General features: G+C 36.4%; 1 protein-coding gene across 5 annotated transcripts; it reads right to left on the bottom strand.

Moving 5' to 3' along the window:
• Positions 1 to 60: 60 nt before the first annotated feature.
• On the bottom strand, positions 61 to 27,874 carry LOC107223981 (mesocentin). Of its 5 annotated transcripts, none has more exons than XM_046734689.1 (15): positions 27,826 to 27,874; positions 17,342 to 17,520; positions 17,083 to 17,230; positions 16,630 to 16,924; positions 16,164 to 16,502; positions 15,927 to 16,099; positions 15,532 to 15,674; positions 13,641 to 13,727; positions 12,873 to 13,106; positions 6,343 to 11,232; positions 5,867 to 5,974; positions 5,391 to 5,501; positions 4,833 to 4,937; positions 4,047 to 4,256; positions 61 to 3,980 (listed from the first exon to the last, which is right to left on the bottom strand). In XM_046734689.1, the coding sequence occupies exons 2-15, from the start codon at positions 17,501 to 17,503 to the stop codon at positions 3,801 to 3,803; spliced, it is 7,185 nt and encodes a 2,394-aa protein (XP_046590645.1). In that variant the 5' UTR covers positions 17,504 to 17,520; positions 27,826 to 27,874; the 3' UTR covers positions 61 to 3,800. The 5 variants fall into 5 exon arrangements, with proteins under 5 accessions (XP_046590645.1, XP_046590644.1, XP_046590646.1 ...); XM_046734688.1 differs by lacking the exon at positions 27,826 to 27,874 and adding an exon at positions 27,410 to 27,635; XM_046734690.1 differs by lacking the exons at positions 4,833 to 4,937; positions 27,826 to 27,874 and adding an exon at positions 27,410 to 27,639.
• Positions 27,875 to 27,932: the final 58 nt, after the last annotated feature.

Consider the following 27,932-nt stretch of genomic DNA (forward strand, 5'->3'; position numbering starts at 1 on the left):
TCGGATATGTCTGAGACAAAAAGGCACCACTTGTAAGATTTTGAAATAATCATAAATATCTGTAAAACGAGTTTTGCTAAGTATATTTTTGACTAACAATGAAGAGCAAAATGTACATAGTAATTTGTGGACTACAATAGCGTAAATAAATCATGTTAAGTAATGAGTACCTAGCAATTTCACCCAGCTATATAAATAAATGATCATTCTATGATAAGTAAAAGTGACAGATGTAAAATGGAATGTATTGACATGGGAGATATTTTAAAAAATACTCGAACTTGAGTAAGTAATTCAAAAATATTTCGAAACATCATAAATAAAATATATTGGCTTCCGACTAAAATAATTTTTTTGAATTGTAATATTATCATCATGGACAAATTTTGATTTGGCAATATTGAACAGTGCGTGTGAATGTAATTTACTGTCAGCACTGTAAAACGGAATGTTAACGATTATTTTTTGAACAGATTACTTCCACGTACGCACGACAGCAATAATTATTTATTGATCCACCAGATGCATTGTAGAAGGCAATCAAGAATTTCAGCAACCTCGTTCTAAGGCAAATTGTGCGAGATAACCAGACCAAATGAAAGTTTACGGGAAAAAGAAGAAGAATCGATCGTTTGTAGCCGCGTGGATATATAAATTGTGAAATAAAAGGATATTCAGATAGAATATATCATAATCATTAACCATCGAAAATTGATTAGATACGTATGTATCGTGTGTTATGTCCTTATGTATGCTGGGTAAGAATGACAAATATGAAATAAATGAAAACAATATAAAAATGAATAAAATTAACAGATATTTTGTTTAATACGACAATAATTAATCATTCGTATATAAAAAAAGCACAAATCCTATGCACCATGCATTAAATAATTGATCATAAAAAAATAATATGTATACATATGGTGTGTGTATATATGCGAAGTTTAAAAAATAATTAATTACATCAAACATACGGATACTAGAAATGTATATTTTGTAAATGTAAATTTATAAGGAAATTTAAATGTAACGCACAGTCATTTGTAATAAGCAATACTCTTATTGAAAACTTGACACAAATTTAAATTCATATCGCAGTTACGGAAATGCAGTTTGTAATGATAAAATAATGAAAACACATTTTGACACATAGGTATGATATACCTGTCTCCTAATCAGGATGATTTATAACTCGTTTTGGTTCGTATGCTTTACATTCTGTTTCGTCGAAAATAGACGACTGAGATGTTACGTGCAACATATAATCTTATAATAGTTTATAAATAGGTATGTACCCGGGAAATTATTATATTAACTGCACAATTATAAAGAAGAACAGAAACAAACAATGAACTTATAATTGTATATAGTCAGGTAAATAATGTAATTAAATAAAAAATTGTAAATCGTTATTCTCATACGAGTATACAAACTACAGATAAGTTTAGACATATACGCTGACCAAAGCATAATCAATGCTATTGGTATGTTATTTATGTATATTTATAATTTATTATTCTATTATAATAATAATAATTAATGTTGTACTTAGATCAACAAAATTTACACGTTTCAAAAGAAATGTTAATAAAAAAGCAAAAAAGCAAGAGAACCTCATCACCCGTTCATCTTATCCAATACCATGGATTTTTATAGTTTCGCAGTTGTACTTACATTTATTTATTATCGTAATTCTTATGTTTCAATTTATCAAAACATACTTCGTCGTGTTTTTTATAGTACAAGAAAAAAAACGTGATGATTTTGAAGATTTAAGCTATACTATTAATAATACATAGGTATTTTATATATTAATATATATATATTTATATATATATATTTGAATTTTTTTTTAATGATTTTCTTTTTTTTTCTCTTTTTTTAAGCAAGAAACCTCTCACTTCGTAGTATTTCATATTCGTCTTGTTATTCTAACCGGTCTATAAGTCACATTAACTATATATTAAGAAAGTCTTGTAGTAGAACGTGTAAGAATAATAATAATTATTATTACTTACAGGCGGTGCGAAATAATATATGTACGAACCATTCGTGGATGAAGTGAAAAAAAATGAACGACCATATTCATGATGTTAAAATGAATAACATAGTTGATTTATCTCAATAAGGTTAGGTAAATGTGCATTTAGCAAATTCATGTGCAGCAGTATCTCACAGTATTCTTTACACAAATTACGACACATTACACTCAATCGAAACTTGATGATTGATTTCATCTTTGCACCGAACGATAATTTACATTCGTTCGGTCGATTCAATGTTTGATAAGAAAAACAAAACGTTGATGTGATAAAGGTAATGATGAAAATGATGACAATAACAGCATGTTTCGAAAAACGTGTAAATGTTATACAATATATTATCTAAGTTGAAATGGTAAAAATTCATACGGACAACAAAATGTTGGTGGAAAACACCTCATCTCACAGGGCATGGATTTACGTGAAAACTATGAAGTGCCGTAAGATTCGGTGAAATGCAATTTTTATGCCTACGGTAATACATTAATGCGCTGTTAACTACAGATAAGAGGCTTCTCTGCCGCTAGATACGATTTATGCTTAGTCATGCCTTTTTAATATTTCAATTTGAAATATTCCACGGGTGTATCAAGTTCTACAAACGAATACAATAAATTCCAGATTTTTCAGTGAGCTTGGAACTAAGATATCTCAATGCAATGAGTGCGGGTGAAGTATTTATTAGATTAACCAATTTCTGGAATCACGTTGAACGTTTTATAGTACTTGGAAGACATAATAAAAACATGTCATTCGGATGCTTGATTTGGATATCTGTTACTTTCGTCAATATATCTCCTTATACTTTTATTGTTTTCGTTTGTTTAGCCCAATATTTTGATTACCTTACTACAAACTGTAGAGTACCCTTTGCCCACAAGTCTTACCATTTATTTATATTAATAAGTATATTAATAAGATATTAGACTCGGTATGTATATTTTATCATCTCGAGTATGGTCAAATTCACATGTATATTGGAGCTTTCTTTTTTCTCTTTCTAATTTATTCAAACTTTTATATTTTTTTTTCATTTTTAAAATATTACCTTAAAAACTTCCTAGTGAACATCGTTCCAATGTATAACTAATTCCATATCGCAACCAAGCATAATAACGTTAGTCGATAAAGATACTTGTTTTTGTAATCACATATTTTATGTTGACATCATAACACACAGTTGTACCGGGATTATTTGGTGAAAGTTACTATTCGCATTGAGGAAGGGAACCATCTTAGGCGGTGGCTCAGAACACGAAGTCACTTCGGTAAAATCGAAGGGCCATTTTTACTAAATAACTTTTGTATGACGTTCGTTATCGAATTCAAAGTAATCAGGCCTAATTATTAATAGTCTTCAAGTGGAAATGTAATAATGATGTTTCTTTCACACGATGCTCTACATTCTTTCTATACTCTAAAGTATAATTTGTAAAATTATCGGCATCGTTCACAAATGATCTTTTTCAAGCCTCAAACATAAAGTTTTCTTCTTCCTCAAAGGCGTCATGGTGTAAAGTTGCATATAATTTATATACATAAATAAGTAGCTGCTTGGTCGCTATCGATCAACTATGCATGGAAATCACATTCCAATTTGATTCATTAAAATGCTTCGGAATTTTCAAATTTATATCAATATTTTACAAACAATTAGTAACATTATTTCATCAACATTTGTACCTAAAATATGATCAAATTTGAACAATATGGTCAGGGCACTCTACAGTTATGCCTAGTGCTTACTCAACGCGGTTACTGCGCAGTCTGCTGTTGAATTTCAATCTTTTCAACTGTCATGTCAGGATTCATATCTGTAGCTTCCTGAATAGCTTCCGCCAGAGCCTTGTCGTGATCGATAGGATCCCCGTCTGATTGTATTGTAATTTTCTGTTCCACTCGAGTCTCAACAACACCGTCTTTTTCCGTCTTATACTGAAAGGAGGAATTACAGATTAATATAATTTCTTCTTTCATCTATACGTAATCGATTACACTAACCGTAATTGTTTCCACGGTACGAGTCTTGCTAGATATTGTTTGAGAGCTGACAATTTCACCGGTCGCGCTATAATTGCCATCTTCGCTTTCCAAAGCTACTTTTCGTGACTCAGTTGCAACCAGTGGTACGGTTGTTGTCGTTGTTACATTGTTATCGGGTTCCCCTGTGTAAACGTGCGTTTCCGTTGCTACTATGCCAGCTTGATCTCCCTGTAAGTTTTCAAAACCAAATTGAAACAGCTTTTCATTTGCGTGCCGACTATATTTCGGCTACAAAATGTGATAATTTTCACAAACTGATTTTCAAACAACATATAAGTGATATTAAAATGTATGAGCCTCGACCTCAAAGATCTGTTGATGTCTTTATTCAATAAATGCTATATTTCTTCTCTGAGCATTTTATTTTCGTTATTAAATAGGACGAAGAAATAAAGATGCTAAAAAATTCATGCCTGTACAGATGCAGTGAAATCAATGCAAGAACAACGATGCCAGTTAAACTTACCTGCTTTTGTAATTTTGAATTTGTAGCTCGTGTACATAGTTTCATATATTTACAAAATGAAATTATTCACAGGATATTCATAAATGCTTAGCAAGATCTTGAGTATAAACTGATGCATAATTGAAATTTTTCAATCTGAGTATCGTTTGTGAAGTATTGGAGATTTAAAATTGCAAAATGTGCTGCATAAATTATTACAGAATAAAGTAGATAAGATATCAGTTACATAAAATTCGTTACGATTTGTATTTCATTACTCTGGCCGTCGTATCATTTACCTGATAATACTGATTGTAGATCGCTTGTTGGTCATCTTCGAAATCAATCGGTGTACCGGAATCACCGCTGCTCGAACTGGAGGTACTATGACGACGTGAGCTCAGCTACGCCATGCAATGTTAGCCAAGCCATTGAAATTATTTACAAATGAACAGAAACGAAAAATTATGAGATAATTGATCTTTGTTCGGTTAATCAATCAAATAATTAGGTAAAATGACAAACAACTGAATGATCTGTGCCAACTCCATTTTGTATACTCAAAATGATTATCGAAAGAGTGACTTTAAGGTTTGCGTAAATTTCATTTTTGGTTAATTAAATGAGTTACATGAACAAGGCTTGCGCGGGCAGAATCTGGATTACCTTGTTCGAATATTTCAAATAATCTCAGATGAAATGCGCAATAATTTACTGGACAAAAAATGATTATAGCCAAGTGCAAAATATGAACTGTTTCTCAACACAATGTGAATGGAAGTACATGCCCGATTAAAGATTGCAATTCAAGGCATATTAAAAAAAAAAAAAATAAATAAATAAATTGTAAACATTACCTGTTCGCCGGAAAGTACATGACTTGTTGTTCTGACTTCCTGTGTGACAACACGCTGTTCCTGCCATGTTGCACTAGTAGCAGTTGTATGAGCTACCGTTTTTTCTTCCACCTAATTTGAAAAAGAGAAATAATAAGGCTAATAAAAAACTAAAATGATAATTGGGTTAATATGGTAATATTAATTGAACATAAATGTTGACCACATATTAATGACGACAATTTAACTTTGATCAAAATTATGACGATGGCAAACAACTTCGATAATTATCATCGTATGAAGAAGAAAACAAATTTGTTCTGTGTAAGGTTTTGAAAACTAATCGGGTTTCAGTTCTGAATTTAAATGAGGAAAAAAGGAAAATGAAGTCTCACTTACAAGTAGACGTAGAATCTCTGCATTTTTATTGGGCTCTCGCAAGATGCTAGTTTAAATTGCATGACCAACTATCAACACTTTATTTTACTTCAACAAACCTGGCTCGTTTTCTGGTTCTTTTCCAAGTCTTCGTGCATCGTTGCTGTACGGGTCGTAACAGCGGTTGCTGTCATATACGGTGATCTACCATCGTCAGCTGCTTCAGCCTAAGTACAACTACTGTCTTACAACGATTCTCAGCTAAAACGTTTATACCTATGCTAAACTAGGTTTGGCTCGGAGATAAATATTAAATTATACTCCCACTCTACAGATAATAATCATCACTTAATGGGGAAAACTCTACTGTTTTCAATAAGTTAAAAATGAATGTCTAAAAAATATCGACACAATGACAACAAACACTGAAACACATGCTGACAGGCTAGTATTGCAGTGGAAATAACATTGACATAGCAAGGGAAGAAAATTTATATCAATGGTTTGCTACTAATAAATGATCACTGCAGGAATGCAGTTTGAAAAACGTCATGCATCTGTTGTAGATAATGAAAACAAAAAAGGAATATGTCACCTTGTTCACATGTGTAGATACAGTGACTTGGCCGGTACCTCCTGGCGTAAGGTCCTCTACTTTTTCTTCAATGTTCTGTGTCACCCCTTCATGATCTTTGACAGCCGATTGTTTAGTTGTAGTTTTAACAATTGTTGGTGTGGTCGGAATTGAGGTCTTCTTCAAAGCGGGAATATTGATCTTGGCAGCACCACGCAACTCCCTAATAACGTCACCTTTTCCCTCTCCGTACTGATCCAAATCATCATCGCTGTCATCTCCAGAGCCACTTTCATATGCTCCGCCTGATGTTGGGTAGATCTTGGCGTCTTTACCGAAAGAGCTCATTCCACTGAATTTCTTATACCGTGGATCGTCATAAAAGCCTTGATTAACTGCACTGACCAAATTCGCAATATTTTCTTCTGACTGAGCATTCGGTTCGATCGTAACAAGGACGGTTTTGTACATAAACGTTAGATTATCTTTACTATCCAGCTTGCCATCACTGGAGTAAATTAAACCATCCTTGACATAGCTTCCGTCATTGACAAACAACGTTCCGTCAAGGGGTTTACCGTTCTTTCCATAAATTACACCAGCAACAACTTTACAACCTTCTGGACCAAACGGATTTTGCGTCAGCGGCTTTCCGTTCTTTGCATATACTATGCCTTCGCGAACATAGCTACCCTCTGGTCCAGTTTCCCGATCATTCAACGGCTTTCCATTTTCGCTGAAAATTACTCCTTCCCTTATGAAAATACTGTCAGGACCATAGTATCGAGCAGTCAAAGGTTTGCCATCTGTGCCGTAGACCTTTCCATCCTTGACAACGTTTCCGTCGTTATCGAAAGGACTATCCTTCAAAACCTTTCCATCCTTGTTACAGACGAGTCCACGTTTCACAAATGTGATAGTGACGATCCTCGACTCTTTAGTGAGTGGTTTACCATCTTTTGCAAAGATTTTTCCTCCTTTTATTGTGTTGCCATCATTATCAAAGGTCCCAGATGCCAACGGTTTCCCATCTCTTCCATAAATCACACCATCGACTACCTTGAAGCCGTACGGACCATATGAGTCAGTTGTAAGCGCTTTGCCACTGATATTATAGATTTTACCATCGTCTATATACGTATGCTGATCTTCGTCCGCACCAACATCCTGATCTAAAGGTTTTCCATCCTTGGAACAGATAACTCCATTTTTGATGTAGCTACCATCGCTTCCGAATGAAGACTGACTCAAAGGCTTGCCTGCCTTGTCATATATTTTACCATCTTTAACATAACTGCCGTCCGTGCCAAAAGGTCCATGAACAAGCGGTTTACCATTCTTGTCGCAGACCAAGCCTCGCTTAACAACGGTGATCGTAATAACGGTGAATTTCTTGAACAGAGGCTTTCCGTCGCTGCCGTAAACTTTTCCATCCTTGATTACCGCATCGGATCCAAATGTACCTTGCTTTAGTGGCTGGAAATTTTTATCTACCACAATCCCATCGACTACTCTGTAACTTTCCGGTCCATACTTTTCTTGGTTCAACAGAAGTCCGTTAGATCCGAATATTTTACCATCTTCAATGTACGAGGTTTCGTCAGAAATTGGGTCCTGATCCATAACTTGACCATTGCTAGCGTAAATCAGTCCATCTTTGATGAAACCACCATCGTTTCCAAATATCTCTTGGTTCAATGGCTTACCACTTTTGTCGTAAATTTTACCATCTTTGATGAAGCTGCCATCTGTTCCAAATGGTGCTTGCAATACAGGTTTACCATCTTTGTCACAAACAAGACCCTTGCGTACCAAAGTAATAGAGATAACGGTATATTTTTTGTCCAACGGCTTCCCAGTTGGCGCGTAGATAAGTCCATCTTTAACCAGGTTGCCCTCTGCGTCAAATTGAATGTTCTTTATCGGAGTACCAGCCTTATCAACTACTACTCCGTCAATAACTTTTAAGCCTTCCGGACCAAATGCTTCTTGTGTGAGCGGCTGTCCAGTAGCGGCGTATACTCTTCCGCTCTTGATGAAACTCGTCTCTGCAATAAGTGGCCCCTTTTCTAAAGGTTTACCATTCTTGCCATAAATTAAACCATCTTTAATGAAGCTACCATCTGATCCATATACACTTTGATTGAGAGGATGTCCATTAGAATCATAAATTTTTCCCTTCTTGATGAAACTGCCTTCAGAATCGAATATCCCAGATTCCAAGGGGTTTCCGTCTTTATCACAGACCAAACCGTAGCGCACTAACGTGACAGTGATGATTGTTTGTCTTTTATTCAAAGGCTTACCATCGGCACCGTATATCAAACCATTTTGTATTGTGCTACCGTCGTTTCCAAAGGTTCCACGATGCAGAGGTTTCTTATCCTTTCCATAGATGAATCCGTTCTCTATGGAGTTTCCTTCCGGTCCAAAGGAACTGTGGTTCAATGGTTTGCCATCCTTGCCGTACAGTCTACCTTCCTCAACGTAACTACCAGCTGGGAGTTCAGCACCAGAGTTCAAAAGCTGTCCACCCCAGCCATAGATTAAGCCATCTCGTATGTAGCTGCCATCACACTTGAATGCACCTTCCTTCAAAGGATTCTCGCGTTTATCATAAACCACGCCACTCTGAATATAACAACCATCTGGTACTAGAGAGCCCTGATTTTTGGGATTTCCGTCCGCGTCAACGATTTTACCGTCTTTGATGGCCATATTGTCAGGGCCTTTATCGTCTTGGTTCACTGGCCTGCCATCTCTGTCAACGACCAAACCGTTCTTGATTCTGTTGCCGCCGGGTCCAAAGACACCGTCAGCGACGATTTTGCCGTCTTTTCCATGAATCAAACCAGCTGCGACGTACGAACCGTCGGAGCCAAAGGTATCCTTATCAAGAGGTTTACCTGTAGACTCAAAAATCACACCATTTGCGATGAAACTATCATCTGGAAGGGCTGAGCTAAGATTCAACGGCTTGCCATCTTTTCCGTAAACTCGGCCATCTCGAATATGACTTCCATCGGGCTTGAAGAACGCTGCCTTCATCAGCTTTCCGTCCTTGTTATAAATCAAACCGTCCTTTATGCTTGCGCCCTCGGGAACTAGAGAATCCTGATTCAGAGGTTTACCATTCTTAGCATAAATTAGACCCTTCTTGATGTAGCTTCCGTTAGGCGCAAACGTTTCGTTCTTGGCAGGTTTGCCATCTCTTCCAAGAACCATTCCATCCTTGATTGTAAGTCCATCTGGTCCCAGAAAACCTTCGGCTAAGACACCTCCGTCACTACCGTGTACTACTCCATCCTTAATAACTACGTTGTCAGGCTTGAATAAGCTTTGATTCAAAAGTTTTCCTTCTTTGGTGTTGATTACCCCTTCCTTGACAAAAGCACCAGGGGCAATCAAGGGAATTTGACTCAATGGTCTTCCGTCTCGTCCATAAATCACACCGTCTTTAACAAAACTGCCATCAGGCTTGTAAAATGCATGTTTGATAGCTTTGCCATCTTTGCCGACAACTTTACCATCCTTCAAGTGAGCGCCATTAGGAAGCAGCGATCCTTGGCTGAGCAAGTTGCCATCTTTTCCATGCACTATCCCGTCTTTTATTACCGATCCATCCGAGCTGAAAGATTCGCTTTTAACAGGCTTGCCATCTTTCGAGTAAACTTTTCCGTCTCGTATTAAGTGTCCATCGGGACCCAGTTGGCCAGTACTCAACGGTTTTCCGTCACGATCGTAGAAGAGGCCCTCGCTGATGAAAGTTGAGTCGGGAAGCAAAGCAATTTGACTCAGAGGTTTGCCATCCTTTCCATGCACAGCACCTGAGACTATGTAGTCGCCATCTGTGCCAAACGAGCCTTGAGTCAACGGTTTTCCATCCCGACTAAATATCAGTCCATCTTTTATGTAATCTCCGTCTTTTCCAAGAGATTCATAACCGAGAGGCTTACCGTTCTTGGACACTACTTTGCCGTCTTTGACTAAAGTGTAGCCTGGTCCCAGGGCCCGATCATTGACTGCCTCTCCGCTTGGCTCATAGATGATTCCATTTCTTACAGCATTTCCGTTAATGCCCAATGTTTCTTGGTACAGAGGCTTGCCATCTTTGCCTGTTACTAATCCATTGGCAACGTGTGTGCCATGGGGACCAAAATCGGATTTCTTTATCGGATTGCCGTCTTTCCCGAGAACTTTGCCGTTGATGATTGTACTGCCATCTGGGCCCAGTGTACTCTGATCCAAGGTTTTGCCTTCCTTTGTATAAATTATACCACCAATGACTTTGGAACCATCTGGTAAAGGTAATATCCTGTAGTTGGGTTTGCTTTCCACCGAACTGGGTATTATGACACCAGGTTGAACGGCAGCTCTTTGATTCTGCAATTCACCGCTGATAAAAGCACTCGAAGCTTGTTTTCCATCATCTGGAGAAAGAGTTGCTGCTTTCTGCTGTTCTTTCAGTCCAGCAGATTCCACATAGTTCAATCCCGGTGTACGTAAGCCTGCCGGTGTTTTGTTGGCGTCTGTTTCTTTGGTTTTTCGTTTCTCAGCTGTTTCAGCAACTTTCTTCTCTTCTCCAGGAGCATAGTTGAATGCTAGGCCAGTGGCTTTTCTACCAGCTGACGTGGGTGATTGTTGATCCGATGGATCCTGAGAAGAAGGTTTGTCTTCGTACGAAAAGCCTCGTGTCTTAAAATTTTTTCTAGTTGGCGAAGTTTCATCTTCAACATAATCGTATGGTTTTGTGTATCCTGGAAGTTGCGGAGAGCCAGGAGATCCTGTTTTGTCATCTTTTGATTCAGAGTCATCTTTTTCAATTGACTCGTCAAGGTCTTTTCCCTTTTTATCTTTTTTCTGCTTGGAATCTTTGTCCTTCTTGCCAAACAGGAAACCACCGACAGGACTCTTGGATAATAAATAAAAACATGCGATACAAAAATATGTAAATACTATCCATACTTACTACAACATATTATACCCTTAAATGTCGAATACATTGGCAAAGCATTTCACAACATTCTTACTCTAGCGATACTGATTTGAATTCAAATGTGGAATTTTTTTATTTATATTTTTACGGACAATTTCTTACACCACAAACAATAATATACATTATACAAACAAAAAAATCTCCATTTCATGATTTTCTTTCTTATATCTATGAAGAGGTAAACTCCGAATAGCAACGAGAATAATCGCGACATCAGCCGAAAGTAAGCAAGTTTGTAATTAGTTTTAAAGGACGCTATTGTGCAACCAAATAGTTTGAACCATTTGTAGTTTATGTTCAAAGCGCGGTAAGTCTTCCTGTCACCGACCTACAGCCAAAATTCCCAGGGTAACTTGCAGTTGAGAACTGCTCATCATACCCCCTGAGAAGCCTGTCCGGAACATGGAAATTAAAACTACCAACAAGTTCAACATAGTCAACCATGTTGTTGAAAATTTTAAAAAGCAAAATAGCGTCGGTGTAAAAGCAAAGTAAAGCTCCTGTAGTGCTTTATCTCTAACACATAGCAGATGAGCGTTAAAATTGAGGCGACTATCAAACAGTTCCCTGCAATCTTTGACAACAACAACACGGGTCAATGGTAAGTCGTCAAGTAAATAATCCGTATTAAAACCCTCCGGCCTAAAAAAAAAAAAGATGTGACCGATGACTTCTCACATTGAAACTAAGCTCATTAGCACTACACCAATGAGAGATGCCGTTAAGATTGCTCTAGAGTCGGACGGTAACTATTTGTGAATTGTTAGTTTAACAAATTTTGAGGTCGTCGGTTAAATTTAAATTTAAATCTCCTGCCCAATATCATTAATAAAAATTAAAAACAGCAGCGGCCTTAGATGGGATCCTGGGGTACACCCGATTGCACGAGACTTTGACTTGATACAGAGTTTTTAATTTTTACGTGCTGAGACGTTAGTAAGACATGACCCAATCCAGTGTAACAAAGAGCCTCCACCGCCATAAGTGTAATTATTAAATAATCCTTAGAATAGTATTTCTCGTAGGTATACAAATAATTCGAAAATATGTTTGGACTGTTTCTATCCATGGTAGTAAATGGAAAAGGAATCAGTGTGAAATATGCTCTGCCAAGGTATGTATATGTATAATACATTAAACAAAATTTACATTCACCAGTATTTTCTGAATACCTAGTTTCTACCGGATCTAGCGAGTTAGTGTCAGCGCTAAATGCTGGTGTTCCAACATACAAATCTGAATAGGAGGAATGAAAATCTATCGAATGTGTATTTCAACTATAATAATCTAACTCTGACGGAAATTAATGAAACTGCATGCGAGTTACTGTGACAAGACGTACTTTGTGATGAATTACATTCAACATAATAACATCCACTTGACCATTTCTTTGAAATATCGTTAATAAGGTATGGTCGTTTGATTTTAAACGCATTTCAAATCTTATCAGTTTGCTATACAATTATCCCAAATTTATTCTCTCTCTACTTCCTTACAGCGATATCATATCACTCTATCAAAATTCTATTTGCTCGTTACTCCGTAAGAAACTTACCTTGATTTTTTCCTTCTTTTCCTTGTCGCGTTTTTCGGGTGTTTCCTTCTCTTTTTTTTTAGGCTCCTTTTTAGTAGGTGACTTTTCGCTGCTAGTGTCAAGCAGTGCACTTTCGTTTATTAAGTCAGAGTTATTCAAGTCGTTGCGGTTTTCTTTCTCATTTTCATTCTGCTTGTCCTTCTTCTTCTTGGACAAGCCGCCAGGAGGAAGAACCGCGATACCCCCAATTGGTTTCTACAATTAGAGCGACACAATCACAGAGGACATCATGCAATAAGCTGTACTAATTTTACTCTAAGCTTGGTAGCACTATAGGATATTCTCTTGCCATTTCGTAATTTCGTGCTAATTCAGTTGCGATAGAAAAGATTTTTTTAAGCAACACCTGTAATGAAGTATCAACAAATTTTGGATTATACAATATACATGTATGTATGAACACACGATTATGTACATCTAAATAGAATTAAATAATCGGTTCCAAATTTTATACCTGTGTGTGCATCACACATGCGTGCGCATACCTGAAAAGTGGATCTAAAAGAAATATGATAAAAGTACCAGACAGCAAGCTGGGTAAGTATGACAATGTTACGTTGAAAGTTGGCCAACGCTGTAAGGAAATAGAAATTTATAAGCATGCATAAATAAATCGACAGACACCAAATAATTACATGTAAGCACATCAATAATACATAGACGTATATACATATATGTATGCACAATAATGAGGTAGTGCAATGATGAGGCGATTATGGTTTTTTATACCTTTTTCCCACCTTCAGCGTCGTACTCTCCTTCCAGACTGCTGTTACTGCTGGCTGAAGTGGTTCCAGCACTTGTCTTTCGTGTTAGCTATCGGTGTTAGTTACGTGTCAGTTATTTATCATGACTAAGGTTCTAGAGACGGGGCAGGTTTGATTAGAAATCAATATTACTAATTTGCTATTTAGAAGTGGAAATTGGAATAACTTTTGATCTATTCGCTATTTTCTCTTATTGTTAGTGAATTTGGCTCAATTGCAGCCACAATGAAGCTTATTCATATAGTTGCGAACAAAACTAAACGTAATAAATCCTGCCCTGAAATCTGTAGGACCTTTTTTTAAATGATCGAGTTGTGAATGGGAATGGGGTTTCATTTGAGGTTCGAAGTAATATGTTTGTTACAATGAAGTTGGAACTGTAATATGATGCTTATATTTGTATTTATAGGTAGGATGTAGTGTTTATTCTAAGACGGCACAGCTGTGTTGGAAAAAAGGAGATGATCAATGAGCGTAAAAATAACTTTCAAGATTTAAGTATTTGATTGTAAAAATATGTATATATACTTTGTATTCTGAGCATAAATTGATTGTATTACTGTATCTACCTTAAAAGTTTTCTAACTTCAAGTTCTACCATTTGTAGAAATTCATTTGAAAGTTGATGCTCACGAAATTCCCTTTCCTACGATTACAAACAATGAATATCGAAAACAGATCCATTGAATAACGTTTTCAAAATAACCGAAATAAGAGGAATCCTAAGAAATGTGCCAGCAAAAATCATTTCACGGAGAAGTAACTTCTCATGCTGAGGAATGATGTGTGCAAATTTTGTGCATTTAGTGTTTACTAACTCCTTACTATTTTGAACATGACAGTTAGTTGACCAATGAGTTCCTTAACACTCACATAATTTTAGTATCTAATGGTTGTCTAAATGTTGTATAGTGACGATGAAATCTAGAACTAAATGATTTACCTACATTCAATATTATTCCTGCGCATTAACCAGCGGTATGAAATTAGTAAATGCTTCGATAATGAGGTGCCACTACATGTATGTTTTTATTGATCCTAGAAGCGTGAAATGTTTATCGATAAGAATTTAAATGAGAAACTGATCAGTGTCAAGTATTGTTCCAATTCGGAACTCTGATTTGTAAATGATGCAGTGAGCCTGATGCCGTGGCATGCAACTTAAATGCGATCACTTCACTTCATGTCTATCATGCTCTCCAACGTTATCAACAAAACTCAAAGGTTACAATGTGTACGATGCTCGGACAGGTATATTTATTTGGAAATAATAGTGATTGTGCTTTTTTTTCTCTCTTCACTTCTACAGAAACTGTATTAATCTTTTTCACGTGGAAGTTCAATTTTTAATTCTATAAAGACAAAAAAGTTCAAGTATGGGTCAGAAAACTGCAATTATATCACTTAAAATTCACTTTTTCCCAGCTGAAATACATTGGGGAAATATTTTTCCTTAACAGTCTGAAATGGAAAATTTACATGACACGATGTAATGTAAATATTTTTAGTGACACATTTTAGTACCAACGAGCTACAATTAGAATAGTAATATTTATATGTATGATCTATTTACTACAAAGTTTCTCACTTCAGAAGAATGATATTCTATTCTAGCTATGAAATATCAGCTTCATTCATACTTTGACCATTGCTGTTAAACACAAAATTAATGTTCTATCTCTTTCTCTGCGATCAATCCAAAAAAAATCCGTCGGTACGTATGCCGTTGTGGGAAAAAATATTAAATAAATAAAACGATTGGACCACATTAATTTTATAGTTACACCCTCGAAACTAATTGTAATTCAGAAATTGCAGCGAGGTAAAATGCGTACACCTTATGATATTCTTACCTTTTCCTTTTTCTTCTTTATAGGACTCGGCCGTTGTTCAATATATTCAAGATCAGGTATCGTTTCAGGTTCGTAGCTCATCATGGTATGTCTCTTGCTGGGCTCCGATCCATAAGTCTCAACAGGCCTTGGTCCACCCAAGGCTACAGAAAAAGTGTCAAAATTGGCTCAACAAAGTGTACTGCGTTATGAAGGTAACTTAGAATGAGGGGGGAGTCAAACAACGTAAGAGAAATATTGTGGGAATAATTTAAGACATAATAAGGCTTGCAAAATAGGAATTTTCAAACAAAAATTGCATCTCGTATTCCCGCCACGAAATGTCGAGATGATTAAGCGAGTGTAAAACCAAATTTTGACTGTCATTTTCAGGCTGTAATACTTTGAATTCTTACCATCCATACTGCGAGATGTCAGCCGTCGCCCACTAAGAGATCTCTCAAATTGCGGCGGTTGTCTTTCAATAGGAGTTTTCTTAGTCTCATAGTGAGTTCTTCCTGAGTAACGGAAGCGAGATCCAAGACGTGGGAAGAGTCCAAGTTTTTGAGTCGGTTCAGGGCTCATCAACCTGAGAATAAAGAATATTAAAAAATGAAGCCGATATAGAATATTATAAAGTTTGTAAAAATTACCTAAAGAAAGTATGATGTTCGACGCAGACTTTCCACAATTTTTTGGCAGCTCTATGATTGGCCAATTTGAAGCCAATGGTAGATTCGAATTGTTCAAATTCTCCCGGTCGAATTTTTATGTAAAAATTGTGCCTCTTGTACGAAATTTTCAATATTTTCGGCCATGCAAATCTGTTTATTCTCAAACGGTCCCTGTGAACGAGTAGACCAGAGGAACAGACACCCAACATTATGTCTACACCTTCTGAGTCCTTCGCAGGATGGAGATCTACACCGTACATAGCTAACTTCTTCGCATTCTCAAGGTAATGAAGTTCGGCCTCTGCCGGAGTCTGACCTCTGAAAAGTTTGATTTGGGTAGTAAATAGAAAAGTAGATTAAATTAAACGATAACGAACTGTAAGAATTAGCAAAGGAAGAAAGATTGAGTTGCATGTTATATCCAAATGAACTTGAAACAACTTACTTGTGTGTTTTGTGGAGATCCATCACTTTTTCAACAAGTTCGGGAGTTTGATTTGGAGCAAATTTGAATTCGTTTAGATAAGTTCTTTTGTGCTCGTCAGGGTCATAGTCTCCTACTTCGGATTGCACAAGGTAAGAACCCAGCAAAGCGTGGGTGACAAACGAACAGGGCAGACGACCTGTTACGATATCGTTTCTTATTTGCAAACATAACTGATAGCGAGTTATATCTTCTTGGAGCTGAGCGGGGTCTGGCGGGTAGAATTTCACTTCGAAATTGAACTTCCACGGTTCATCTACAAAGATTATTTCAATCTTAAACTAATCTTCATTAATATTGTAAGATTTTAATTCAAGAGAGAAAAATAACATAAAGAAAGTATATATTATCATGTATGTAGTGAAGTAAATCGTGCAAAGATTAGATATAAACGAGGCATTAAATTACACGCACTTTTGATGAATTTACCAATCCTCTTGTCAAGATCCAGCCAGTTCCTCGGGTCGTGCCGGTCAGCATATATCAAACCAAAGTAATCTTTTTCCAACAAGTTCATACTTTGGCATATTTTGTCAAGAAGCTCTTGGCCTCTAGCCTTTCTCTGTAAAATGTTGAAAATTAAAATGCGATCCAAACTGAGCGAGTTAAAAGCGACGAGTCATGGAATTTAGTCTGTCGCCATAAAAAACATATGCATCGAAAGCTCGGTTACCTCAATCGGGAAATCTTTGACAGTGCCATCAAGAAGAGTTATTCTGGCCAAGACAGTTTTTCCTTTGTTAGAGGGACTTTTGCTAGGCGAGCTTGTCCTGGTTCCATTTTCAGCCGCTGACGCCTCCGCCACACTGCCACCTGATTTAGGTTCTTCCGGCATCGCGTGCCCAGTATTATCTGGAAAAAGTAAATCTGCATTAGATGTCTATATATGTCTCTACCTGTAAACTAAAACGATTTTCATTTTAATCAAACGTAATTTTATGCAATGCAAAATCCTGAGAGCACTTTCAAAAATATAGGTACTCATATTTGAAAGGTTGAGTTTTATTATTAAAATCATTCTTCAAATATCAACAGAAGAATAAGAAATCTGAATTGTCATTTTTTGTCAATGCATGTGGTAAAATTGTTCGATTTCGCCAAAATAGGAGAGAAATAATGTTGCCTATGAGGTTCAAGTTGCAACAGTTGCAATTTGCAAAATGACCACACCTCTAATCAGAATTGAGTGATAAAAGGCACTTTAATGAATGCAAATATCACGTACATATACACGTCGTGAATAGAAAGGAAATTAGGAGCCCAGCAAGGTGAAAAAAATGAATTGTAAGATAGTAAATTGGGCTGTGAGCAATTCACAAGTAGCAAGTGCCAAGCGCCAAGCGCCAAGTGGCAAGTGGCAAGGGGCAATTGGTATACACAAGTTATAACGAGGTTCAACCCAAAGAAGACTGTATTAGCCGAGGTGTTAGCATTATCATGCACATATTGCATCTGCTGTAGTTCGATTTCAAGGGTTCTTTTTAACGTAAAAATTGCACATTTAGAGGCATATAAAATATAATCGGTTTCTTCTGCCTAAATATATTACTTTTTTCTTTAACATACTTGTATGGCGATTTTTAGTATAAGCAAATTACTGGGCGCATGTTAAAATCAGCAAAACCTGAAGAAAACGGTAAGTTATTTACCCAGCAGAAATCGATTACCAGATTTGAATTAGAACACGAATGCGACAACCTTTACAATTGTTTACGAATTATTTACGCGCAGAGCTAATTATTTGCTGACTGTAGAAAATTCAGTTTATTTCCCTTAACGTGCTCAAAATTTATGTCATATTATTTCCTAACTTAAACACAAGCCGCAATTCCTCTTCGGACATTAACGATGCTCGAATTAATATTATGGGAAAAATCGCGCGATATGCAAAAAGGTATTATATATTATAATTAGTTCCACAGTTATTCGCATGTGCAAATAAATTACCTACAACTTCCGGCGAGAATATATTTACAACATTGAGACCGATATTCACGGGGTTTTTACAGTTCACGACCAAATTATCATTCAATGTACGTCCGGAAAGAAAGAAAGAAAGAAATTATGATAACGCTAAATTAGTCATACTTTGCCGTTCACCCCATGGGTCAGTTATTTGTTTGCTCTTCTATTTGAGTGCGCCTGAAAGGAAAATTCCGCCCAGTCCTTCCGACGGAGAAACAAGATGAAAAAAATTACAAAAATAGAAACTTTATCATGGCAGAAATGTATGCAATAAATAGCCTAAAGTAGGAAGATAGCCTAAGCTAGTCGTATATCGGCTTGTTAGTAAGAACGATAGCGTCATCGGACCAATAACGGACATTACCTCATCAACGCCGTAAGCAGAGAGTCAGGCATATAATACACGTATAATATCACTCCTGGGTATAATGCATGTCGCACATACGTGTGTCAGGAGGCTATACGTAGGTATAATGTGCAAAGAGTGAAATCACGAGAGTGCAGTTTTAACTCGTTTGCTTTAAAATGAAAATATTTACTCAAAATGCCTTTATTTGAGTAAAGATTTTGAAATGTTGTTGACGTGTTTGAAAAATTGGTGTTTGTTTTTTTTTCATCATTTGCTTTTTTATTTCTCACAATGTGAGAATAATTCCCTAAAATAAATAGCGGCAATAGATTAGTCAGAAAATTTTACCCCTGTTTCATATACTTGACAATTACTTAATACGCGGTGTATGTCGAGAAGATCGTAAAAAACGAAAATCAAGATTGGATACTATGGTGCATACAAAAAAGTGTTTAGGTTAAGTAAAGATCGCGGATCCGTCGAATCCACGAGGTTGAAGTTAGTAAACGTTGCCCGTAACGAAACATTGGAGAAAAAAATCACTATTTTAGTGAAACGTGAGTGTGTTTTGTTCTATTACGGTTTACTGAATTTCATAAAATTCGAAAATCGCTACTAACTTCAATATGATTCGAATCTTCCGTCGATCCGTTAGACACGTCGCGTTGATGTAACGCGAGGAGATCTGCAAGTGATTCGACTACTGATACGCAAATTAAAAATACTCGTCCCGTTTGAGACGGATTATTTTCACTGCAGTTGAGGTTTGTCTGTTGATTCTTACGCAAGCGTAAAAACTTACGGTCAGCAGTTATTCCACAACAATGCAGACAGAGTTACACAACTACACAACGATTATTGCAGCCGATCGTTGATTTTAAGAATTTCAGTTCTTCTAACGATAATTGAAATCTGCGGTTAGATTAAATTAACAATATCTCGACTATCACGCCTTTCGCTCAGAAAGCATTGTCACAATTGACAAATAGTAGCACCTCGGTATTGTACTGTTGTATATGTACAATATCAATGTAGATATGCAATATCGATGTACAATACAGGCTTAACTGATTTACAATAAGACGAAAAACTTGACATCATGGTAAGAGGATGAAATAAATAATTAACATGCCGTCGATTTTTGAATACATCAAATCTGAAACAGAATTGACCCACTTAGAAATTATTAGACAGAAAAAAAAAATTAACCATCATACGCAGATTGTCAGACCTTTTCTTTTAATCAGATACTTTATTTATACTAACGCATTATTGCTCCTCAATCATTTTTGCGATAAAGAAAAAGTGATTTGACAGTGAAACTAACGTTATAAAAATTACAAATTTTTTGAAAATCCTATACCATGCAAAAATAAAACTTATATTATACGTATAGGTAAACGATTTTATGCAATAATTGCATCGATCGATAAGTTTATATATATACATAGATCGAAAAAGGAAGCCAGTTAATGTATATTTGTATCCAACGTTGTATCAAAGCTGTGCCGGGTTTATAAATAACACCGGCCTCAAGTGGCGAGTAGAGTAATTAGATCTTACAATTAGGTACGTATGTACATACATATCACGGCCCGAACGCACGGAAATTGATCGCTCGGCGTTACGGTGTTTAAATATGACGCTAGAATTAAATTCCATCTTACGACGTTTCTTATAAAGTTACCTGACCTGTATCTAACGATTAGGAATTTCCTGATAATAGGTACAAGATAAATGTGCACCTTCGCAGCGAACGAGTAGCTACAATATGGGGGTCAATACTAATATGGGGAGTAAAGGAGAGTCATACGAAAAATTGGCCGTCGAAAATTTCTTACAACGTGCATCATAAATATTTTAAAAGTTTTATTTACTAGTTTGGAATAGCTTCAGTCCTTTTAAATTAGTATAAACTGGACAAAATTTAAATGGACATTTTATTGTTTGACGGTAAAGGAAGTGCGGTCAGATAATACAATCGGTGACGAGTCGGCTATAATAAACGTTTGATAAAATTTTCCTCTTATAATGCGATCCTCACTGCACAAATTTGCCGATTCTGAGTTATATGTATATGTACCGACGGTGAAATTTCACAAGTTTTACGCCGTATCGTAGGTGATACACCTATACCTGATCAATTGTCGAAAACTGTGTAACGCAGGTGCAGCCGTTATACATGAAAACTACTGATTTTACCTGCCGCGAGACTCACAACATTGAATTCTCTGTGTGACCGGAAACGTCAATAATTGAATAAGTCTCTTGGAACAAGTGTGAGTGAATTGCGTACGCGTGTTTTTGTGTTTGTGTATGTAGCATTTTTCCTTTTTTCCTATCCGGGTTCGTCATTTATACGCAAATCTGAAATAAGGCACTGAGAAGGCACTGTCATACCTATTTCCGACATTTTCGGCATGACTTTATTTTTTCTGTTTCTTCCTCTTTTTTTTTTTACCATGATCAGCTTCACTTCGCAGTGTTATAAATATTGGCATTTACTCACAGAAAGAGTAGAGGAATATTTTTTGTAAAATGATTGGGAGGGTGAAGTTAGTCAAGTTAACGTGTCGAAACGTAACAAAAATTAAACTACTTTGCACCTTTAGAATACCTGAAGAGTTTGAATTTACAAAATCTGAATTTGTTGATGCTATAATATTAACAGTTTACTGAATTTAAAGTAATCTTAAAGTCGTATGGCAACGAATTTCTCCAAAGATGCATCATTACAATATCTCAGCAAACTTCACAGCCGGATGGGTGTTTTAAGGAAGGTCATCGATTAATCCGTAAGAAGAAAACAATAGTTTCGTATAAAAGTTTTTCAGAGTTTTACAATGTCATTTGTACGTTATACGCCATCATCGAGTTGGGGAACTTTTACTCGTCGAGACGAAGTTGAGAGCATACAATAGGTGCATATACATGGTATACTCGCAGGGGTTGTTTGGTCGATATAACAGAAAACGGCGACGACGCCGCGACGTCACGACGCCACTTAAATGCGTCTAGGATAAAAATATGTCGGTACGTTCAATCGAGTGCAAATATAATCAGAAGACGTACTAGGCCAATGGGGTGGTGGATTGAAATGATTTACACAGATTTATCCACGACGAAACACCTAATGATAAATATCTAATAATATATATATATATATATCTAATAATATAATATATATATATAAGATTCGACGAACGTATTCGGAGTATCATAATTCGTACAACTGATTTTTTAAATTATAGATCATAATTGTTCTTTAAAGCGAATGTAAAAAGTGTGATTATCGGTAGACAATAAATTTGAAACATTACTGAATTTCGGTATATGTATAAGATAGAAAAGAAGAAAAATGATTAAAGGTATTTAGAATAAATTCTTGCTTCATCCCCCTCAGATATAAATCTGCCAATGAGTAATTTTTGATCGGACGTCTGATATACGCATCGAACAATGATTTTCGATACCGAGGACTCGTCATGTCTCGCATATATAATTATATGAGTAGTATATCATTATTAGCAAATGTAAAAGATAATGTTAGTAATAATAATTGAAGTTCACGATGCAAAAGTCTAATCGGCGATCGAATCAATCGAGCGTACGCCTCATGTTTTACCGCTACACGTATCAGAGCGACGCGAATAAATATTGCAGGTTTTGTCACCAAGAGATTTTCATCGTCAGACGCACCTGCCCTGCAAATCAACTAGTGTTGTGGCGAAAACATAAACCACTATTCTGACTTCCCGTCGTTAAAAAAAAAGGGTTGATAAAAGGGTCATTTAAATCCTTATTTAACGTACACGAGACATTTAAAGTCGGCAATTCTACTCATTCCCGCAGCTTTTACTCCGAAACCACACTCTTAATAAGGGGTACCCAGTACCTGAACATTGTTATACAGGTATACAGCAACTCAATACCTACCTAGTTAGTACCGACATTGTACAGTAATCGGTGTACGTACCGTTGGCTCTTTGCAAGAATAAACTGCACCTACCTAGGTATATATACCTATTATATATAGGGCATTCCATATCGCTTTGACCTGGGTCTGACTCTTGACCTCTCGGATTGGACCCGTGACCTTTTACATGATTGTTGTCAGTTCTCAAAATTTTTGAGCTTATAAGCCTTTTTTAAGTTTAAAAGTTTTTTTCGAAAAAAAAAGTTAAGAAAATTAGAAGCGAGATTAGTTTACCATGGATGGTTGCGGAAACTTTTTCATATGTCACATCAAATGTTAGAAAATTATAGACAATTTTTTGGAACCAGTTTGTTATTTGCAAATTTTTTTTACCTTGTAACATTTTGAAGATCGTGGTAAAAACAAAGATATCTCAAAATTTTTTTAAAAATCTGATGTGACATATGAAAATGTTTCAGCAGCCATCCATGGTAAAATAATTTCCGCTTTTAATTTTCTTTACCGTGTTTTTGTTTTAAGAATAAGCTTGAAACAGTACGAAGAAAAAATCACTCCGCTCCGGCTCTAAGCTTAAAAATATTGATACCGACAGAAAATTGTTCAGTTTTTTCAGACTCTCGAATTGCATCGATCAATAAAAATCGTTTTAAAAATTTGTAGTAAATTCATATGGAGTTAAAAAAAATGTAAAAAAAAAATACCGAGCGCCTTTCGAAGTGAGAAGCATCGTATAAAAAATCGCGTGCCCAATTCGGGGGGCAGGGGTCAGACCCAGGTCGAAGTCGTATGGAATGCCCGATATGTTCCTTGCTTCCTTCACATCTACGCAAGTGGCTCCCTGTTTTAGCTACCGCTATTGGGGATTGCGGTACGTAAATTCATACGTACATCGGTATCGACGATGTTACGCGTGCGATTGTACGTGACACGAGCGTGTCGTACGGTGCATGGACGGTGTACCAAAGTACGCTTCGAAACGAGCGTAACGTGTGACGAAGGGCATCGCGGCACGCCCACCTTCCTGTCGCGTCACCGTTCAACGGTTCAATTTCAACTCTCAACAGCTTAAAAAGTTGTGAGGAATTTTTGAAAGAGATTATACGAAGTAATATAACGTGAATTAACGAAAACGGGGAGAACGGATGGCTAATTCCAAACGAACAAACCAATGAAAAGATGACGAATATAAATACGTGATGCATGGAAATCGGAGATTTTTCATGCATCTATTCTCTCTAATCTTTTTCTCATCAGAATCTTGGTTTTACTAAATTTTTAGGGATTCTAATTTTAAAGAACAATTCCTCAAAACATTCCAGTTTATATGAGTGATACCGTTTTTTTCGCTACTTTATAAGTACTCGGCGATCAAAGGACCGTCTTCTCACAGAAGTCGAATATTCGTTTTCTCAACAGTGGCGCGTATAAGTCGAGAAGCGTTGAACAACTTTCACCTGTTAACGTTCTTCGCACCGCCATTTTCACGATCGAACGTTTGGAGAATGCATTCTAAACATTTCTACGTACGTGAATGCGTCAAACGAAAAACATGAACGTGTATATTTATTAGGGTGGTTTTTATTTGCAGGATCATGTCTGAATTTCTTTGCGCTCACCACCGGACAGTAATCACGTTGTATAGAAGAAAAACAGGCCAAATCTAAAAAAAATTCCGATAACTTTAACACGCCCGGTCAAGCAGTCGAACTTTTAATTGGAAAAATTCATGAATTTGAATTTTTTCTCAGAAAACTCTTTATTACTTTGAAACTATAATATATTATTTAAAAAAGAATTCCCTTGCCTATTCTGTAAAAAACTTAATGCTCTGCAAAAAAAGATCTCTTGCAAAATTTTCGTATATCTAATATTTATCACGATTTAAATCTATCGCCATTTTTTGGATAATAACGTGATACATATAAGATTTACAAAAATTTTGCGAGAGATCTTTTTTTGTAGAGCATTAAATATCCTACAGAATAGTAAAGAAAATTTTTTGTTCATAATATATAGTTTCGAAGTAATAAACAGTTTTCTGAAAGAAATATCAAATTCGTGTATTGTTTCATATAAAAATTCGACTGCTTGACGAAAATTCTTTTTGGATTCAACCTGATTTTCTTCCATATACAACACGATTACTTTTTAGGGGTGAACGCGTGGAAATTCCGACATGACCCAAATACGAACCACCCTAATATCTATAGGTATACATGCCCGTTATTATTACACTTAAGTATATGTATACACGAACCGTAAAAGCGGAGTCTCACAGCGCAAGCCTCACCTTCCGCTTGGATTATGATGGTCATAAGGTTTGATCTACATACATATCGTACGTGTATACATATATATTTAGGTTCGTAACACGTGCTTTTACTATATTCTACTACGTGTAGGTACCTCGACATGCATCATCTTGAATCAATAAAAACATACTCATCAATAAACGGCGATATTGGCTTGAGTTCGAGATCGGTACAAAGCCGACGAAACGAGTAAAATTGCACTTGTTGGCTAACCAGATAATACAATACTCCAAAATTACGTTATAATTTTTAATTCCGTGTCAACCGAAACCTATATTCGAAACAAAATGGGAACGAAGTGCTTCGGGTGTGTGTCAGTTTGGCAGCAAATAGGGTGTAGTCTATCGACGAGGGTAGAATTCCTTATAACAGCATAGCTGCATGCTTGAGGCTTCACCTTATCACTCCCGTTATCCCTAAGATCTCGAAACAAACTCTTGCGACAGTGGTATTATAGTAGCAGAAGCCGATTAGGCGCTAGAAAACAGTCCGTCTCTACGTGTGTGTTGCGTGTTTTTGTTACACCCACGTACGGCACGTTTCATTATATTCTTTTGTATTGATAAGCTGTGGCGAGATATTTCTTTAGAAAAAGAAACGAAATTCAAAACTTATTTAATATTCACACTCCAGTTAGCGGTTATAGAATCGTTCGACGAAATGGATGTCACCGATTTGTCTTGCACGTTTCTCGTTACTAAAAGGTAAACAACATATATCCCCTAATTGGAGATTCGCAGTTGCAGGTGCGAAGAGATGTGCGGGAAAATTCGAAAGTGCGTACACGTATTTTCCGCTTGTAAAACGTTTATCGAACGAAGAATAAGTAAAATAAAATCCCGCATTTGGCATAGCGTTATATTATACATATAAGACATCACATACCGCAGGAAAGCTTGCGAGATACGATCCTTATTATTTGACGGTTCAAATTACCGAACAAGGTTAATTTAGCGTCGTTGTTAAATATTAATTGAACGGAATGAGGCGACTACGAACACTCGAAACTGGACTACACCTTTTCCTTATATCGGTTATGTATGTACCTTAAACCTATGCAGAGATTCGCTCTTGAATAGTAAAATTATGAGTGAATTGACGGTGCTCTGTTTTCAATTTATACACACGCTATGGATGAATCATTGACTTCCATCAATACCAATCGGTTTATTGATGAGTGAAACGAAGAAAGAAATGACTATAACCGTTACGATTGTACATATTATACTTTTCTCTTCTTGCAATCGCTTAAAGTAACCTGCAATTGGGACGTGAAATTGGTATAATAATAATAATAATAGTAATAATAGGTACTGCGGAATGAATTGATCAGTGTCGTTCATCGACGTGTGTGTGCATATATACATATGCAACACCTCTTGCAAGTTGGTTAAGCGAAGGTTTATAGAATCTATAACATATATCCAAAGATAAAATGCCGTTTGTATGATGTGACAGGCAGAATCAATTTTCACTAATATTTATGGGGGTGTCCATAAATTATACACTTTCCTTTGAAACGCGTGCATACAACTAACAATAAGGTATACATTACAACTTCGGAACCATAAAAGATGTACTATCTAAACATCGGGAACATTTTCGTATACTTCAACGAAGCTATGGAAAAAATACACAAACTGTTCATTTTTCGACTAAAGATCATCCAATAGAATTACACGCGATGCGTGGAGCCGATATGAAAGTATATGTATATGAACGGGAATTTTACAGCACAGTTTCTAGCATGAGAGATAATAACAAGACCGATAATACTGAGAGACCTTTAAAATCCAGAAAATCTTACGTACCTAATTACATTTTAAGTATACCGCCAGTGAATAGTGTCAACAAAGGTAGTTAAACGGTACATACGTTCAAATATCGAACGAATGAGCGCGTCTGAATGAATGAATAGCGAACATATTTAAACCGGTTCTTGAAGTTGCCCTTTGGCTGTGCAGATTTTTGAAAATCGAATATAGAGAAACTGAAACGATGAAACTTTCCGTAAAGCATAATTATCGAACGTTGTATAGTTAAATGACAAAACGGTAAATGCGGCAGGTTCGAAAGCCGCAGCTCGAACGTAGTACCTACTATAATGCCCCCGGTGCACTCCTCGTCATATGTCAAATAATTAAAGGGATATGTGGAAAAAAAATTGTACAGACTCACCAGCGAAATGCGGATGATATTAGTGTGAAAGATTCCCTGGGTTATAACTGCGGAAGCTGTAACGCCAGGATATCGTTAAGCGGAACACTGAGAAATCGGCGAAAAAAACTCTTTTTTCCACGACTGTGGGCTGGGCACGTAAACAACTCACAACTTCTACAATACAACACGATAGCTACGAAACAGGTTTGTTGAATAGGGACGCATCGGGCCGCAGAACGTAGTGGAGTACGTATACGAGCTATTTTGAAATAGTCCCTCCGTGTCTGACAGACCGTTTTTTTTACCGCTTGTTAGAGGATTTTATAGATCAGCTCAGTTCGATTGTGTCATATAATTGAAATACTGAAAATTAAACAATTTTTAATCGTCAGACACATCGTGTGTTAAATAATTTCTTGAATAACTGTACGTACGTCACGGGTACAGGGCTTTAGTAATCCTACGCACTGTGAGCTAAGATGGCTGATGTCAATAAAGACAGAGAGAAAAATTCCTCAACTTATGACGCACCCAGCGTACA

This window comes from Neodiprion lecontei, chromosome 3, assembly GCF_021901455.1.
Source record: "Neodiprion lecontei isolate iyNeoLeco1 chromosome 3, iyNeoLeco1.1, whole genome shotgun sequence".
NCBI lineage: Eukaryota > Metazoa > Arthropoda > Insecta > Hymenoptera > Diprionidae > Neodiprion > Neodiprion lecontei.